This window comes from Gymnoscopelus braueri, assembly GCF_963280865.1.
Source record: "Gymnoscopelus braueri genome assembly, chromosome: 13".
In the NCBI taxonomy this organism is placed as follows: domain Eukaryota; kingdom Metazoa; phylum Chordata; class Actinopteri; order Myctophiformes; family Myctophidae; genus Gymnoscopelus; species Gymnoscopelus braueri.
Window position 1 is genome coordinate 28466959 of NC_137615.1, and position 18380 is coordinate 28485338.

The following is an 18380-nucleotide window of genomic DNA, read 5'->3' on the forward strand; positions in this document are numbered from 1 at the left end:
CCACCAAGAGGAGGGTATAGAATTGAGAAAAGAAATACGGGAAATGGGAGTTCATGAGAGAGAAGAGGTAATGTGAAGGAAGAGGAAATGAGACAGGTTTTCATTTTATGACAGAAGATAGAGAAGAACTCTGCAGTTCTGATTGACTGGAGTGGGAAGGAAGGTGACACTCTCAGTTACAAATGGATAAGATGACACTGAGGGTTTCACTGTGTTCTGGTGTGTGCATCCACCTGCTCACCTGCTGCTGTAGCCGCGAGGGGAGGAGGAGACAGCTCATTCTTTCAGAATATCCCGTACAGTTTTGGGGCCAAGCACACGTTGGCTGTTATCATCTCAGCCTTGGATTTTCTACGCGGTATTTGAATCATTAAACATTGCACTGTTCAGGTTGTCAGTGCAATCCATGCTGTTGTAGCTCAGTCAGTGTTTAAAGGTTCTATGACATTCATTTTCACTTTTTTTATTTTTTATGTTTTTTGGGGGGTTTTATGACCTCAATTACACCCAAAAAATCTGAACTTTGAACATTCAGTGGATTTTCTGTGGTCTGGGGTTTTCTGAATAATTAGGCTGAAAAGTAATCTGAGCTTGGCCCTTCGGCAGTGAGGTCACAGCCGATTAATCCCGCCCACTCTCTTCCTCGCCCCTCCCCTCCCCTATCCTTTTCCTTTGGGGGGGAGCGGAGAAGAGGCGATGATTGACAGGCAAAATCCCTCACCAGCGACACCCGCAGGCAAAGATTTATTTTTTCATTGCAGTTGAAAAGGCTTTAGAAATGTGAGAGAAAAACACCTGCCATGTATCAATGGAGTGGAATTTTTTGTTAAAACTTTCTATACACGTTTGAAGGACCATGACAAATACTTTTAATGTCTGGTAAAACTGAACGTCATGAAACCTTTAACTGTAACTAACGTAACCTCACATGCAGCAACTTTGTCATTTTCGGTAGAGCAATGTTAGATGCACCTTTATTTTGCTAATACGGGACTGTTGGCAACCCTAAGCCTGAGCACTGAGGGTTTGGACCACAAAATGGTAGTCTCGCGTAGCCAGACAACTATTCCACAATCTCCGAATGCTATATAGAGTCTGGAACTACACCTCCGAAATCCGAGAGGAAGCTGGCACTTCTTTCACAACAATATATTTTAAAATATCTTTACATTTTATTTTTTAATTTCCAATTCTGCTAAGCAGCAAGCTATATATGCTTAGATGATTTTGATTTATATTAGGATAAATTTACGCAACTGTAAAGACAAAACGGAAGTGGGGAGGAGGATTCACATCCGCTTTATATTTTAATCATGATCAGAGCTTCCGTGTCCCAGGCTGTACGGAAACATTTGAAAATTGTGGGAGGCAGTATGGCCACGTGAGACTACATAATGGTGGTAATGTGAGAGGACACAACCAATACCAGGGATTTTAAACACTTAAACTCTATATACTTTGTTGTACACCAAATAGCGAAAATAGCCGATCTACAAGCTCAACACCTTTTGCAATGCAATGCATTGTGAGCTTGTACATCTGCTATTTTCACCAAATGTTCACCTATTTTGGCCAAATGTTTGCCTATGTTTGCCAAATGTTTGCCTATTATGACACAGGGACATTAGTTCACACACAACCCTTTCGACTTTCACTCAGTTGAAAGCTACCACTTTTGACTAGAGAAAGGGTTATGTGATTAATTATGTAGCCGAGTTAGTGTCTTGCATACTGTAATTGAGGGGTTAGTAAAAAAAGGTAAAAGGTTCCTCTCTCAGCCAGTCAGTTTTTTTTAGCTATGCCATTTTCATTTAATTCTTTATAACATTTAACCAGACAAGGCAAAATTAAGAACCATTTCTTAATGTGCGGCCTGGCAAAAGGCAAGGCCTCTTGAGGGAGAGGGGAAAGGAGGCTAAACGAAATCAACAATCAGGTTAAAACAATAAAAACAACACGATATATTATAATGTACAGAAGACATGCAGTTAAGGGCATCATAAAGGATGTGGCGAGGCATGTAATTGTTTTTCTCAAGAGGCCATTGGTTCAATAGCTTTCTTTCGTTTTTATTGTGGATTTTATTTATTATATCTCTGCTGTCCAGCCCGAAACTGCTAACTCCAAAACGCTCATTGTTCAGGAAACAAAAAAACAAAATATACGTTTTTTAGGAAATGAAGAAAACCTTATATTTTTAAAACAAAGCAATACTGCCTCATCAAAGTTGGTATAGTGACTTTATATATCGTCAGATACTTGCATGTGTCATTATATTATCACCACTTTTTTTTTTTTTTACAAATCTCTTTATTATTTTTTTCAGACAATAAACAAGGGCATCATGACAATAAAATAAAAACAAAGGTCTGATTTTTTTGACAAAACAAAAAACAAAAACAAAACAAAACAACAATTAAACAATACACAGCACAACAAAACAAACAGTAAAATGGATACAGTAATCAATGTAAATTTTAAACATGAGACATAGAAAATAATAATAAAGTAAACAGACAGGACAAACAGCAGACAAGACACTCATTCATACCAGGGAACAGGAGGGGGAAAAAAGGGGGGGGGGGAGGTTGTTTCTCTGCACAGAACATTCATTTATGAATTATTTTTCATAGTAGGGAAGCCAATGAGGTCCAGAAAGGTTATAAAATTTAGTGGAACATATTAAGAAGTCATTGAGGGAGAACCAATGTAGTCTCGACATCAAGAGAGAGACTAATTTGTGAGTTATTCCACCATAGTAAGGGTGTCAATGTGGTCCGAAAAGGTTGCCAAATTTTGTAAAACATCTTCAAAGAGCCGCTAAGGGAGAACCTGATCCTCTCAAGTTTGAGACAGTATAGAATTTCATGAATCCATCTGTTGTGTGTAGGAGGAGAGGGGTGTATCCATTTAAGGAGAATAAGCCTCCTAGCGAGTAGGGTCGTGAAAGCAATAACTCGGCGTGCTGAATTGCGCACAATAGGCGTTACTGTGGTTCCGAGAAGAGCTGTGAGGGGATCCGGGTCAATTTGTTCACCCAACACCACCCCAAGGGTGTTAAACACCTCTGACCAAAATATTGACAATTTAGGGCAGGACCAAAACGTGTGCATGTAATCTGCTGGCGATTGTTTACACCTATTACAAGCATCGGACCTCTCAGGGTATATTCTGGCCAGCTTTGCATTGGTATAGTGGACTCTATGTAATATCTTGCACTGCAATACTCTGTGCCTTGCACAAATAGAGGAGGTATGTACCAGGTCTAGAGCATGATTCCACTGATTGTCTGACATGATAATCCCGAGGTCCTGGTCCCAGGTAGCCCTCAGAGAATCCAACTGAGTCGAGTTAAAGTAATACTAGGTAACGTTTTCAACAAAACTAAAGTTAAATTGTATATCTTTTGTCAGTGGCAAAAGTTTCACAACACCCACTCCATGAATTTCACCCCCGGAAGCCTTTTATTTATATATTTTCTATTGAACGTGGACTGGGGGGACTTTCCCGGGAAAATGACGTTCCTGGCCAACGTCATGACGTCGTGGCCGACGTCCCCAGGAACTACCGCAACGGTTTCCTGTTTGGCCAGGAACTACCGCGGTAATAGCAAAAAGGAACCTCACGCTGATGTTAAGAGAATGTAGGATTGGAAGATCGAAAAAGAACAGAAAAAGAAAGCACAGCTCATGGTAACTAATGCTCCACTGGCTAAGAGAAACGATCCGTAGATAGTATAAAACAATTAAAAGATCGCTTTTTGAAACGCTTCCGGCTTCCGGTGAAAACTAATGGAATTCTGGGTAATCGAGGATTACGGAAATTGTATGCAGTGACGGTAGTGACCAGCAGAGGTTGCTAAAAATCGTTATTTGGGATTCTGCATTGTACAACTTTAACTGAAAAGATTGTGTCATATATAATTGAAGTAAGCTTCCTTTCACCAGCTCTAAGGGATAAAAAGGAGTCTATCACCGATTCCGGTGGCCGGCTCGGGAACTGAGGGTTCTGACTTTTCACAAAATGCCTGATTTGAAAGAAGCGAAACATGTGAGAATTGGGGAGGCCGAATTCAGCAGACAGGGCTGCAAATGAGGAGAAGATATTGTCAGTATAAAGGTCTTTGATGGACCGCAGACCCTTGTCTGCCCAAATCCGAAAGACAGGGTCAGTACATGATGGAAGGAAATGATGATTCCTGTATACGGGTGCTAGATTTGAGGACCTGTGTAGACCAAATTGCCTTCTAAACTGGTTCCAAATCTTGAATGTATTAACTACGATAGGGTTTTTGGACACTTGTTTAACCGGTAGGGGTAGTTGAGAGCAGACCACCGACCATAAAGAGAGATTCGAGGAAGCTGCCTCCATGTTGGCCCACTGGGGTTGTACTGCAAGAATCAAATTAGTATTCCAAAAAAATATTTTATGGATATTGGATGCCCAATAATACTGACGGAGATTGGGAAGCGCCAAACCACCCTCGGATTTTGAAAGTTGAAGGACCGTGCCTCTAATTCGAGCCTTTTTATTACACCATAAAAACGAGTTAATGAGCCGATCGAGTGTAGAAAAAAAAGATTTGCTGATGAAAATCGGAATATGTTGAAAAGGATACAAAAAACGGGGCAGCACCACCATCTTTATCAGGTTTACACGTCCTAGTAATGAGAGAGGCAAGGTGGACCATCTATCCAAGTCCGACTTAAAACGTTCCACCAGGGGACTGATGTTCTTCGCGAATAGCTCTATGAAAGTTTTAGTAACGAATATTCCCAGGTATTTAAATCCCTCTGTAGCCTTTTTAAAGGGGAAGAGAGTTTGAGGAAGCTCGTCGGCCAGGGCATTAACAGGGAAATATTCACTCTTCTGGAGGTTAAGTTTGTAACCAGAGAGTTTCCTGAATTGATCTAGGATATGTAAAATTGTAGGAACAGAGGATGACGGATTAGAAATGTACAACAGAAGGTCATCTGCATACAAGGAGAGCTTATGCATAGAGCCAAAACGGGTAATGCCTTGAAACCTCTCTTCATTACGGAGCCAAATTGCCAGAGGCTCGACTGCGAGCGCAAACAGCGACGGAGATAAAGGACAACCCTGTCTATTTCCACGGGAGAGGGAGAACAGGCCAGATCTCACTCCGTTAACATTGACCGAAGCTACCGGGGAAGTGTATAAAAGCTTAATCCATGAAATGAAGTTAGGGCTGAAACCGAATTTGTCAAGGATGTAGAACAGATACCTCCACTCCACCCTATCAAAGGCTTTTTCCGCATCTAGGGAAAGCACTAATTCAGGAACCCTAGTGGTAGGAGAGTAGATGATGTTAAACAGCCTCCTTGTGTTGGAGGACGAGTGCCTTCCCGGCATAAAGCCAGTCTGGTCAGAATTAATTAGGTCGGGAATGACTCTCTGGAGACGGATAGACAAGACTTTGGACATAATCTTGAAATCAACGTTTAAAAGAGATATGGGTCTATAACTACTGCATAAAAGTGGGTCTTTATCCTTTTTCAGCAGCAATGTAATTGATGCTTCAGATAGAGAAGGGGGTAGCTCTCCCTTTGAAAAGGCGTCATTAAATACCCGTACCAAAATTGGGGCCAAAACGTCGCAAAATGTTTTAAAGAACTCGGTGCTATAGCCATCGGGCCCAGGTGATTTACCACTTTGTAGGGACTTAATTGCCTCTGATACTTCCAGAACTGTTAAAGGAGCTCCAAGGTTAGTGGCAGATCCCTCATCCAATTTTGGGTATTCTAAGTCTTCTAGGGGGTTGGGCCCCTCCCAGTCCTGTGGACAGGTCTCGGAGGAATACAAATCTGTATAAAAGGCAGAGAAAATCGAACTAATTTCCCCCGGGTCTGTCCTAACCTCCCCCGTAGGTGATTTTAATCTAGGGATCAGTCTGGAGGCACTGGCCACCCTTGCCTGGTATGCAAGTAATTTGCCCGCCTTGTCTCCTTGTTCAAAATAACGCTGCCTAGTCTGTAACAATTGTCTCTCAACCTTACCAGTTGACAACAAGTCATATTGAGCTTGTAGTTGTAATCTCTGTGTGTACAAGGTGGGCGAAGGATTGACCGAGTATTGGCTGTCCAAATTTCGAATGTCGGCTGAAATTGCTGTCAATTTGGATTGCTCCGATCTTCTGAAGTGGGAAACAAATGAGATAATTTGTCCGCGGAGATAGGCTTTGAAAGCTTCCCATAATACGTTACTGTCAATATCTGGAGTGTCATTGGTTTCAAAGTAAAATTTTATCTGTGACTCAAGGAAGTCCTTAAATGTAGGTTCAGACAACAGCTGTGGGCTGAATCTCCAAAACCTGGAGGGTGGTCTGCCATGTGGAAATTTTATATCTACAGATGTCGGTGCATGATCGGAGATAACTATGCTATGGTACTCGCAGGAGAGAACATTATGCAATAATTTGTCGTCAAGTAAGAAAAAATCTATTCTTGAGTAACTGTGATGAACTTGCGAGAAGAATGAAAACACCTTTTGAGTAGGAAACCTAGTCCTCCAAGGGTCACTTAACCCAAGTTGGTCAGCATGATATTGCAAAACTTTGGCTGATTTTGACAAAGTAGTTTGTTTAGTAGATGACCTGTCAAGATCTAAATTCTGGACTAAGTTAAAATCTCCTCCAATGATTATCTGATATTCATCAAGGTTGGGTATAGAAGAAAAAAATGTGGAAACAAATTTGTCGTCATCCCACGTTGGAGCATAGACTGAGGCCAGGACCACGGGGGTGTTTAGCAATTTGCCCGAGACCATAACATACCGTCCATTTGGATCTGACACAGTGGTGTTCAATTCAAATGCAACGTCACGATGTATAATAATGGCGGCCCCTCTGGAGCTTTCAGAATATTTTGAGTGGAACAGGTGGCCCATCCACGGCTTTTTAATACGCGACACCCGTGCAGTGCGCATATGTGTTTCTTGTAAGAAGCATACGTCTCCCTTGAGCTGCTGCAAATGTGAAATTACCTTTCCAGCTTTAATGACACCGTTCATTCCCTTAACGTTCCAAGAAATGAAACAGAGATTCCTACCACTCATCGACGTCACCCTTTTTGATATGCCGGCATCTGAGCAGAGAAAGGGGGAGGGAGAGGAAGGGAGGAAGGGAGGGGCCCACACATACACACACATCCAGAACAAACAAGAAGGAAAAACATATACATAAACCCGGTTCTCTGAGAACACGGACCCTAGTTCCAAAGGGAGCACCAAAAACGCGTATCACTCCGGATACAAACCTTCCTGACATAAGTCAGTCCTAATCCTACCTACTTAACTTCCGTTCCCCCTATATTGAACAGTAATTGACAACCCCATAACCCACCCCCCTACAAACCGCTGAGTGAGAAAAGGTATACAATCCAAAAAAGTTATAAATAAAATATAAACAGGTATATTACCCTCCCTTTTCCACTCAGCGCACACCTTAAGTGCAAATATCCATCATAAATTCGGCATAATCTGATTAGCAATGTTATAACATCATCCAAAAAGCAGGTAGTAACAAAATAGATTCCACATTGATAAAACAAAAAACAGGTATAATACAGTACACATATCCTATCTCGAGCATATTTCACTTGTAAGGCAGTATCAAAATAACCTCAAAATAAAACCTGTAGTGAAAGCCCAATTAAAAAGTAACTTCGATTTTTTTTTTGAAAAAAGAAAAGTTTTTTGGTACTCAGGTTTAGGCTCCATAATGAGGTGAAATACACATAAAGAAACTATAAAATAAGCTTTTACTAAACCATTTGAAAAAACCATGTAAACGAAAATGTAATTCAAACTTGTTTCCCCTAAAATAATTGGCTACCTTAAGGTCACCTAAAGTTTTAGGCTGCACAGTAAAAAAATATATGGGAGAGTAAGCTCGGAATAACATATATATTGAAAACACCTATCTTAACAAAAATTAAATGCATTTATAAAGCAGTGACAACAAAACCTTTACAATAAAACCTGAAAACCAAGTAGAGTAAAATAGCCCTGAATTTCCCCTTCCACCCACTCCCCCTCCACCCCCCCCTACGAAAAACAAATGGCCGTCTTAAAGTCATTTAGAGATCAAATCGACACCAAAGGTGTTTCAATTACAGAGGACCGACATTATGGTAACTACTGCATCAAGGCCACATTACAACCATTATATAGAGGTCCAAAACTAGGGTCAAAAGAAAAGCCCATATAAGAGGGCAGATTGGCGTCAGTAATAGTAGTCAATTAAATAAATGATTGGCCCAAGGCCGTGTAAACTACGCAATCAACACTCCTAAAGGAGATATTATTAGTCTGGTGTACACAAAAACAATAAAAAAAGAGAGAAAAACATAAAGAAAGTCGGCAGCTGTATACAAAACTAATTTGGCCAGAGAAACAATTGTTCATTCAAAAACACACATATTTAAGATTATAACAAAAATGATCAAATTGAAAAAAAAATGTATTTAAAACAAATCGGACCCTTCATCTCATCCAAAGTTAGCCAGCGCCAAGGCTAGTCAATCAGTCACAGCTAAGTTAGTCCACGTAGCAATATAACAGTCAGGCTAAATACAATTACCATGTCCATGAAACACACCTTCAGTGGATATATTATCTCAATTTAGTTACGGCATAACACACTATTACCATAAAAATAAAAATAAAAGGGAGGGGGGGAGGTAGGGAGAGGAGATGAGCATATGTCCAAAAAAGGGAGAGAAAAGAAAGGCGTTGCATCAAAACAGTGTTGCTGTCTCAGCTGAGCCGCGGCTAACCAGGCAGGGACCTAGCTAGCCGGCTAATAGCCCAGCCAGTCCGGACTATTATGTCCAAGTCCAAAAAAGAGCAAAAAATGAATAGAAATAAAATCGATCCCACATCAAGCGATAGAGTAATCAGATTGAGCGTCACGAAAATACACTGTCCAGATGGAAAAAGAGAAAAAGAAAAAAGAGCGCATCTTCAGCCCGGCAATGTTAATCTGTGTTCAGCTGCAGCTAGCCAGCTAGCGACCGGCTAGGCTAGCAAGCCAGCAGCTAAACAAGTCCATGCAGCAAACAATACACCTGCCAGGCCAAATACAGTTATCAAACCCAAATCTGAACAGATCAAGTCATAAGCAAAGCACCCATTACTTGCGATTAGTGGCGTTTAGATGTGATGTACTTTTTGGCCTCCTCAACGGACGCCAACCGGACCTTAGCTCCGCCGTTTTCGTTAGCGATCATCAGCTTGGACGGGAAGTGGAGAGCAGGCCGGCAGCCAAGCTTGAATAATTCGGCCATCACATCTCGGTACTTGACGCGCTCCTCCATAACATCCTGGGGATAATCTTCATGGATGGCGATTCTTTGACCCTCGTACTGCAGGTTTCTCAGCTTGCGTGCCTCCCGAATAACTCTCTCCTTGATCGGAAGGTTGTGGAAGCGAATGATAACATGCCTCGGCTTTTCGTTAGCACCCGGTTTAGCCTTTAGCGACCTGTGAGCTAAGTCCAATTCGGGCGGTTCAGGCAGAACCTCGTCTCCCAGGAGTTCGAACAGGAAGGTGGTAGGCCTCGTCCCCACCTCAACCGACTCTTTCACCCCGACGATACGCACATTCCAACGGCGACCCCTCGACTCGAGATCCGAGGCTTTAGCACGCAGCTTAGCGTTGCTAGCAGTTAGCTCCGCGCAGGCCGCCTCTAGGGAAACAATGCGGTCACTGACTGAGTCCGCGTTAGACTCCAATGATGTAATACGCTGGCCATGATCAGTTATAGTGGCATGTACAAGGTCTATTTTAGACTCCAGCGATGTGATGCTTAATTTAAATTCAGCCGAAAGAGCCGCCCTGTGGTCTTCTAGTAGGCTAGTCAATGCCTCCATGTTGATGTCGCTAGCGGCGGCACCGGCTTCCATTAAAACAGTGTCTTTTTTGGCGTGAGTGGAAGCTCTAGTGTTCATACTTCGATGTCAAAACTGAATCGCAAACTCTATAAATTCAAATCATACCATTTATGAGGAAGGCAGTGGGGTTTCTGTGTAGGTAAAGATGTGAAGCGGGGGAGCAGAGAGAGGACACGTCTACTCCTCACTCTGCATAACCGGAAGTCCATATTATCACCACTTTACCCAAATCCAGCGCAAGTGGAGATAGTCGTTTCAGACGAGCAGAAATCAAGCTGAAATGGAGTTAGGTGTCCAAACAACAATAGCTCCACTTGCTGCTGAGGGAGAGGTTTCAAAAGGGTACAAATGTCCAAAAGCTAACAATGGATCTCCAAGCTCACAATGCATCACAACAACGTGTGAATTAATGCCCTGATGCTTCATGACACTTATATAGGCCAACAATAATAAACAGGACTTTAAATATTACAATAACTTTTGCAAAGAGGGGTTCACAGAATTGGAGATTCAGTAGAACTAGCGCGAGTCGCGACAGAAATGCTATCAACTCCTTTCTTCTTGTCACATTGCTCTCTTCATTAAACACTTCATAGATTGTAGAAATATAATTACTTGTTTTCATAACATTAGCGTCAGTGCTAAGTTTGATAAACAGGTACACTGCATAGTTTTAACAGACTACGGGGAGTTTGTTTAAGTGATACTCCTCTTCGTTCACTGCGCAGCACGCTCTGTGCTGTGTTGTGAAAAGGCTGCAGCAGAGTAGAGAGGGGGAATTGTTTGTTTTTGACGGATTTGAGGATCCAATGGAGTTGGGAGGTTTCGTCAGAGGCGCTTTTTAATACTTTTCATTGGTTCGAATGTTTAGATTTTTTACACAGACGTAAAGGGTGTTCAATAGCGTTGATTTATGAAAAAAAAGAAAAAAAGCTGAAAATGGAGTTAGCTGGTTCGTCCCGGACACCGACGAGTATGTATGTTGTATTTTAATGTGTGGATTTGTGTTGTTTTTATATGGCTGCCACCATGGCCAGGTCTCTCTTGTAAAAGTGGTTTCTGATATCAATGAGACTCCTGGTAAGATAAAGGTAAAATAAAAAAAACACAGTTAAATTGCACACAAAACACATTACTGCAGAGTCTAACAGTCTGGAGGACAGCAGCATTTGTCTTTAAGAATGTCAGTAACAGAGACTTTAAAAGGCGACTGAGAAATGAAAGTGTCCAGTTTTAAAGTTTTTTTGTAGGTCATTCCAGTCTCTGGCTGCAGCGGATTGAAACAACAACAATCCTAGTGCAGAGTCTGCTTTTGGGACCTTCAGCAGAATCAATTGGACAGAGTGGATGTTGCATACAGATGGGGGGAGGGGGGGTTGTATATTAACATGAACCATGAATTTGTCAGAGGGTGAATGCTCCAACACACACACACACACACACACACACACACACACACAGTACATGCATTTGTTATCTGTTATTGACACGTATATGGAATAGAATTATACAGTTAGAACGCAGGATAGTAGCCTGGGATCCAGCCTGATTCACTACGTTTGGCAGATTTTTTTTTTTTTCTCACTTCGCTTATCAGTCTGGCCAGCCTCCGATTTGACTCGTATTTCAATTACGTAGGCAAGTCAGGAAGTGACTCGAGTTTTACATTGGACAACACTGGTCCCGCCACCCCTAAAGACCAATCAGAAGCCGCGGGTTGTTTTCACCCGTGCTGTGCAAGGAGATAGGAGGCTTTCCAGACTGTATAGCGAGTGAGAAAAAGAAATCCGCCGAACGTAGCGAAGCAGTCTGGATCCCAGGCTAGAAGGATAGGGCCCTACCATCAAGGATCTACATAGTGTTTAACTTTTTTGTTTAGTTTTTTTACGTTTTAGCTTTTTACAGTAGTTCAACAGAATCAGGGATTGCGGAACTAGTTGCATCAAGCAGGTAATGCTTCATTTATACTCTGTCCACATAACTGGTACTTGAATGGAGTTGAGCACTGAAATTAGCAGATTGGAAAGGCTATTGACGTCGACTCTGTCACGCGACAAAATATAAATCAGGCTTAAGAAAAAAACGTGTCTGTGGTTTGATATAGCTGTCTGGAGGCTCTGTGTCTGTACACGAAGAACCTGATATATTCCTATCTGTCACCTCTTGGGTTCAATTAATGTCTTATCTTATCATAAATGACTAGGCACACAGTAAAATCATCCATGTTAATATATCCATTTGTAACTCTGAGAGTGTACAAATGTAACCAAATGGACCCATGAGGATTTTAGTGTGAAGCAGGTAGACAGTGGCTTTTTATCCCTCCCAAAACCATGTGACAGCAAATTAAATCAGTAATGCAGATTATTTTTTATTCAGCAAAGGAAAAGGGTATGTAAATGTGTTCTTGGGCTTGTGGTGTCACTGGCACACATATAGCTGAGTGTGCACACTAGTGATGTGCGGGTCGGGTTTTTTCATGACCCGCCCCGCCCCAACCCGCGACGGAACGCGACCCGCCTCAACCCGCCCCGCGAACCCATATATAAATCTATGGCTCAACCCGCCCCGCGACCCGCGGTGGGAATATATATATATATTATATAGCGCTCTTTTAAGTACCCAAAGTCCCTTTAAATGTCTACAGTAGCACAACATTGTCATGGGCTGAATAAACAAGCATGTTGGTCAAAATAGGTTTTTTTTTTTTTTTTTTCGTGGAGAGCGGCTGACCCGCTCACCCTCAGCCCGCATAATTTTCTCTGAAATCCTGACTCGACCTACCCGCGCCGCGGGTTGACCCGCGGGTCCCGCGGGTTACGGGTCGACCCGCTCATCACTAGTGCACACGCAAAAAAGCAGATCAAACATGCCAAAAATGTCTGCACATGCAGTATTTTCACATGCATGCATGCAAACACACACGTGCGTACGCACATGGCATCCAAATGTGCGTGTGTGTGCGCAAGCATTCCCGTGTGTGCAGACATGCTTGCAGCCGCGCACACATATGCACGCGAATCCCTCAACACATGCCCAGCTTTACCAAACTTGGCACACTTAGCAACATGAAAGCTGAACAGTTCCTGTATTCATCCAAATGTCATTGTCAGTATAATAGCGCTTCAGTGCCTTCTACGGCAACTCTACGGAGGGAGCATGCCTCCAAAATCACTGTGATTTGGCCATTCAAATGGATCATTTACATATTCTCTCTCCCTGTCATTCTCTCTTTGTACTGTAATCCATCTTACCCTCTTCTGACATTCTCCAAATATTTGCAAAGGTGCTATGTGTTCTTCCCTTCTTTTAATAACTATAATTTGACTCTCCCTTCAGTGTTAGAATATTCATAATCATAGAGCTGTAAGGCTTTAAAGCATTTTGCCCGCCTGCAAAGTGCATGCAAAATTTAAAAGTCCATCATAAGACAGGCACTTAATGGGATTGGAGTTTGGGTTTTATTTTTGGCCAAGTACTTTAGCATATATTATGAATCTGACTTGGTTGGATGCTCTCTACACACAATGTACTGTAGCCCAGGATATACAGAAATATGCATAATATAGAAATATAAAATGAGAAAATGAAATACTTCCTTTATCAATACACCATCTTGCAGACATGAGTGAACTCACTAGTATCACAGACACAAAATGTACACAAAAAAAAAGGCACTGCTCTAATGTCTTCTTCTGAATACCACTCAAATGAATGGAAGAATCACACAGATTTTAGAGACAGACCTAATGTTAGATTTATACACAAATCCAAATCCTGCAACTACTGTATACCATAAGTACCATAATAAGCAACACTAAGGATATGCAGGTTTATTTTCAGGGCTGCATTATCCAGTGCGTTTGGATGCCCTGGGAGCTGGACATGTAGGCCTAGTGAATTAGAGCGTGTGTTGAGCCAGCCAATGAATGACCCCTATTTCCCAAGTTCACCAGGATACTATGCAATAACTAACACTTACTGTACCGTGCATGCAGCCACACATGTGACACACGCAGACACACTGTACATTTACACACTGAAGTTACACACATATGTAGCTATCGACTTAAAACCCTTTTGCTCTTTGGGGAGCATACTGTGTGTCATTTATGAACTTCTTCCAGCTGGTTCGGTGTTGGGCGGTCTTCTCTGCTTCCTTCCAAGATGTTCCTATTTCCCTAAGAAGGGGGGGTCAGCTGAACAACCTCCTTTCGGCTTTTGTTGTCCAGCCTCATACAGTACTTCTCTGGGGAGAGAGACACCTTCCACTTCCAAACCTTGCTGAATGTTTCTCATAAACGTTTCTGTAATCATGTTGATCCACTAAGCGAATGATTGGTCCACTTAGCTTTATAGGGCCCCGTTGGCCAGCATGTTTCCAGGTGGATCCAGGCAGGCCTTCATGGCTACCGTAACGGCCCGGGTGGCAATCCACCCGACATACAGTACTTAGGCCTGCCTGGCAAACCCGTACTTTTTAGCCGTTACCGCCTCTCACGACTTGGACGTGGGTTTGGATTTTGAGAGGCATACACTTAAGTAATGATGGTAAAGCAATGAAAAAAGTAATATTACTTTTTACCAGTAACAAGTGATATAAAAATTCCTTTCACGTTTTGAATACAAATATTACAGTTACTATTTTCCCAAAAGTAACTCATTACTATTTTCAGGAGCCTTGGTGGAAAACGTGATTTGCGTGTTGTTTACTCTCATTCCGTGATTGTGTGTTGTTGTTGGTCGGTACCCAGCTAGGTAGACTGGGATCAAGTTGCTTTGCAGGCTGCTGATCCGGTCTGGGTCTAGAGTGGCTACGGAAACGATGCACGCTTTTATGTGTTATTAGTTGAGTTGTAACAGGTTCCATTTACAGTACCCATGTTTTTTGCTAGTTTACACATAGACATTTGCACTCAAAGAACCACAATGGAAATAAGCTTTTTTATATATTTTATCCTTTTGACAGATATGTAGAAATATATGTTCATGTATACAGTATATGCATTTTTGTCAATAAAAACGCCAATAAAAACATAAATGTAGGTGGAGGTATTATCGTGAATTATAACGTTAAGTTTGCATTGGTCTGCACACAGACACAGCTAGTTTGTGTCAAATTATTGACTTCTTTAGTAAGTAGCCGTGTAATAAGTGTGATAATGAACAGCAAGCCAGTCATTATTGCAAAAATAAACCCAACAGAGTGATGCAGGAATCACCCTGAATCACATCCATTTGAATAATAGGCCTGACGTATAGTACATAATCTATACACACACTCTCTCACACACACACATACACGGACACACACACACAGACACACGCATACACACACACTTTCACAGACACAAGCTGTTATGCACCCTTTTGTTATTGCTGTTGACTCAATCGATAAAGATAGAACTGTCAGGAGGAACAGTGGGCGAGGAAAATAAATAAAGGAATGGAGACCAAAGTGGAAAGAGAGAACCAGATATTGAGTCAGAGACAAGATGCCAAATCAAACAGAGAGAGACTGGCCCCCGAACAATAGAGACGAAACTGAGCCAGACACACAATAGCAACCAGAGGAATATTGTAATTTTTCTCACTTGTTTTCTCTCCCTCCCTGCCCCCCCCCCCTCTCTCTCTCTCTCTCTCTCTCTCTCTCTCTCTCTCTCTCTCTCTCTCTCTCTCTCTCTCTCTCTCTCTCTCTCTGTCTCTCTCTATCTCTCTCTTTCTCTTAAAGAAAAAGAAAGAGAGCAGGATATAGAGGGTATGAATAAACAAGGTTGTTAGTGTCTTCAGGGTGTAGCGGTGAAGAGGGTTGGTGGGTGCGACGGGGTGGGGCCGGCAGCGATGACCTCACAGCGGAGCCGGGCTCCATTCAGGGACCTGGTGCTAATCTGACGTGACACCGCAAACCGACTCTATTTTTACTGCCCTCGAGGGTCCCGTTTTAACAGCCCCCCCTCGCCCATACCCTGTCCCCCCCGCTTCCCTTCATGTTGCCATGGTTGCTGTATTTTATTTTTTCTTGTTCTGCTTCTCCTTTAACCTGATGATTATTCTAAATTACAATATCTATTTATCTCCATTTCAATGATCACATGCTGGCATTTGTTTAACGACCCCTGCACATGCACGCACAAGCACACGCACACGCACACGCACGCACACACGCACGCATGCACGCACGCTCTCACACACACACACACACACACACACACACACACACACACACACACACACACACATTCACTGTGAACCCCTATGGGCACCTGTGTGCCTTCGACTTCCATTTTTTATTGCTTTACTGTACCTGACAGATGTGGTTAGAGGCTCTATGGAGAAATGGTTGGCGTGTGTGTGCGTGCGTGCGCGCATGCGTGTGTGTGTGTGTGTGTGTGTGTGTGTGTGTGTGTGTGTGTGTGTGTGTGTGTGTGTGTGTGTGTGTGTGTGTGTGTGTGTGTGTGTGTGTGTGTGTGTGTGTGTGAGTGCGTTCATGCGTGTGTTTTTGTGTGTGTGTGAGTGTGTGTGTGCATGCTACAAGTTACTCGTACCAAATGAAGCTACAGGCGTATGACTAATGCGGAGAATGTGTGTCTCTCACACTCACAAACACAGATAGAGGGAGAAAGAGGGAGATGGAGACAGAGAGAGAGAGAGAGAGACTAATTAGCTGTTTACAAAGCCAGAAATATGTAAATATTATGAAAAGCAGAAACCTCATCACCACAAACACCTTGGCCTACTATTCTGATACATTGTGCATTCAGGTCTCAAGATGTGAACAGTAGTGTTATAGGCAAGTTACTGAAAATGTGTAATTAGTTACAGTTAGCTTGTAACTTTGAATAATTTACTGAGTAAAGTTAAAAGTAAAGTTTTGTTGCTGTGTCACATTGTGAGACAACTCTCAAAGTTCATCTAGCTATTATCAGTATAAACACAACAGACTCAACAGTATAGGAAGCATGTCTTCAACAACATACCTTGAGTCTGTTTATTTTTTTCTGATTTCTGGAGTAGACGGCGATATAACTCACTCTTGGACTCGCGATTGTGTGTGTGTGACTTAGAGTTCTCAAATTCTGCCCGAACCCGACCCTACCTGACCTGCTCAGTTCAAAACGTTTTGGAATGCGTGACTTTTGAGGACATAAAGCACATTATGACACTTTTTCAGGGTTTTCGGGTTTTCGGGCCTAAAATTATGGTAATTGTTCGGGTCGGCCGCTGTTCGGGCCAGCCCAGTTAGGGCCCAGTTAGGGCCCAGTTAGGGCCAGGCCTTAATTTTGAGGCCCGTTGAGGACTCTAGTGTGTGTGTGTGTGTGTGTCTGTGTGTGCGTGCATGTGTGTGTTGGATGATAGTAAGTCAGATGATGATAATCCTCAGAAGTTTCCAACACTGGTAAACACTACTTTCACTGCTCTATCTTCATATTATTCTATTAACCATTGTTCTTTTTTCACTTGTTTTGTTCTGATCGTTATTTCAGACACGGCAGCGAGGGACTACTACCCTAAGAGTTACCCCATGGTGGACTACACTCACCGTCAGTCCCCGCCCACCTTCCAACCCATCGTCTTCCACCCCAAGGACAAGCCCTTCCTCCCCCCGCCGGACATCCACGCGCCCCTGGCCATCACCATCAACACCTCCCAGATCCCCAAGCCCAAGATCTCCAAGACCAACGCCCACCCGCTCACTTCCAGCTCCGCCTTCAAAGTGTGGGACCCCAGTAAGACCCACGTCCAGCACCAGCTCGCCCACATGGTGTCCCAAGGGCCGCCACACCACTCTCACGCTCACCCTCATCCTCATGCTCACACTCACTCTCACCCTCCGCCCCAGCAGCAGCACCAGACGCTGCAGCAGCACCAGACGCTGCAGCAGCATCAGACGCTGCAGCAGCACCAGACGCTGCAGCAGCACCAGACGCTGCAACAGCACCAGACGCTGCAGCAGCACCAGACGCTGCAACAGCACCAGACGCTGCAGCAGCAGAACAGCCGGCGCCAGGCCTTCTCCAACAAGAGGCAGTTCAGCATCGAGACGCTGCCGGAGCTGTTCTCCCAACCGCTGGGCTACGGACACTCGCCGCACATGCACCCCAAGCACAAGGGACTGCCCACCAACAGCAAGACGGAGGTTACCGTCTGAGACTAGAGACGGACGGACAGACGGTTGGCACAGTTGGAAAGAAGAGCCGGAGAGAGAATCACGACGACAACGGAAGGACGATCAGATGAACAGAGGAGGAGTGCAGAGAAGGCCCAAATTAAACCACCTGTCATGTGTTTTTAGAATGGTGTCATGATGTCAGGACAGGGGGCAAGACGCTGTTTCTTCCTTTTCTTTCTCTTTTTAAAAACAATACATCCTGGGGGGGTCTTTGTTTGTAGCTGACAACGAGTGTGGTGTTCATCATGTACTTTAATTCCCTCTGCAGTGGGATAGACAGGTGAGCGGTATCTGCAGTG

General features: G+C 43.2%; 1 protein-coding gene across 1 annotated transcript in view; it reads left to right on the top strand.

Annotated features, from left to right (window-relative positions):
- The window catches only part of LOC308099494 (protein shisa-9), a gene marked incomplete at both ends in the record, with an annotated part of 130383 nt that extends 112323 nt beyond the window's left edge, over positions 1 to 18060 (top strand). The window contains one exon of the mRNA XM_080448241.1: positions 17396 to 18060. Coding sequence (XP_080304367.1) covers positions 17396 to 18060 — 665 coding nt within the window. The remainder of the gene's footprint in view (positions 1 to 17395) is intronic.
- Between the last annotated feature and the right edge of the window lie 320 nt (positions 18061 to 18380).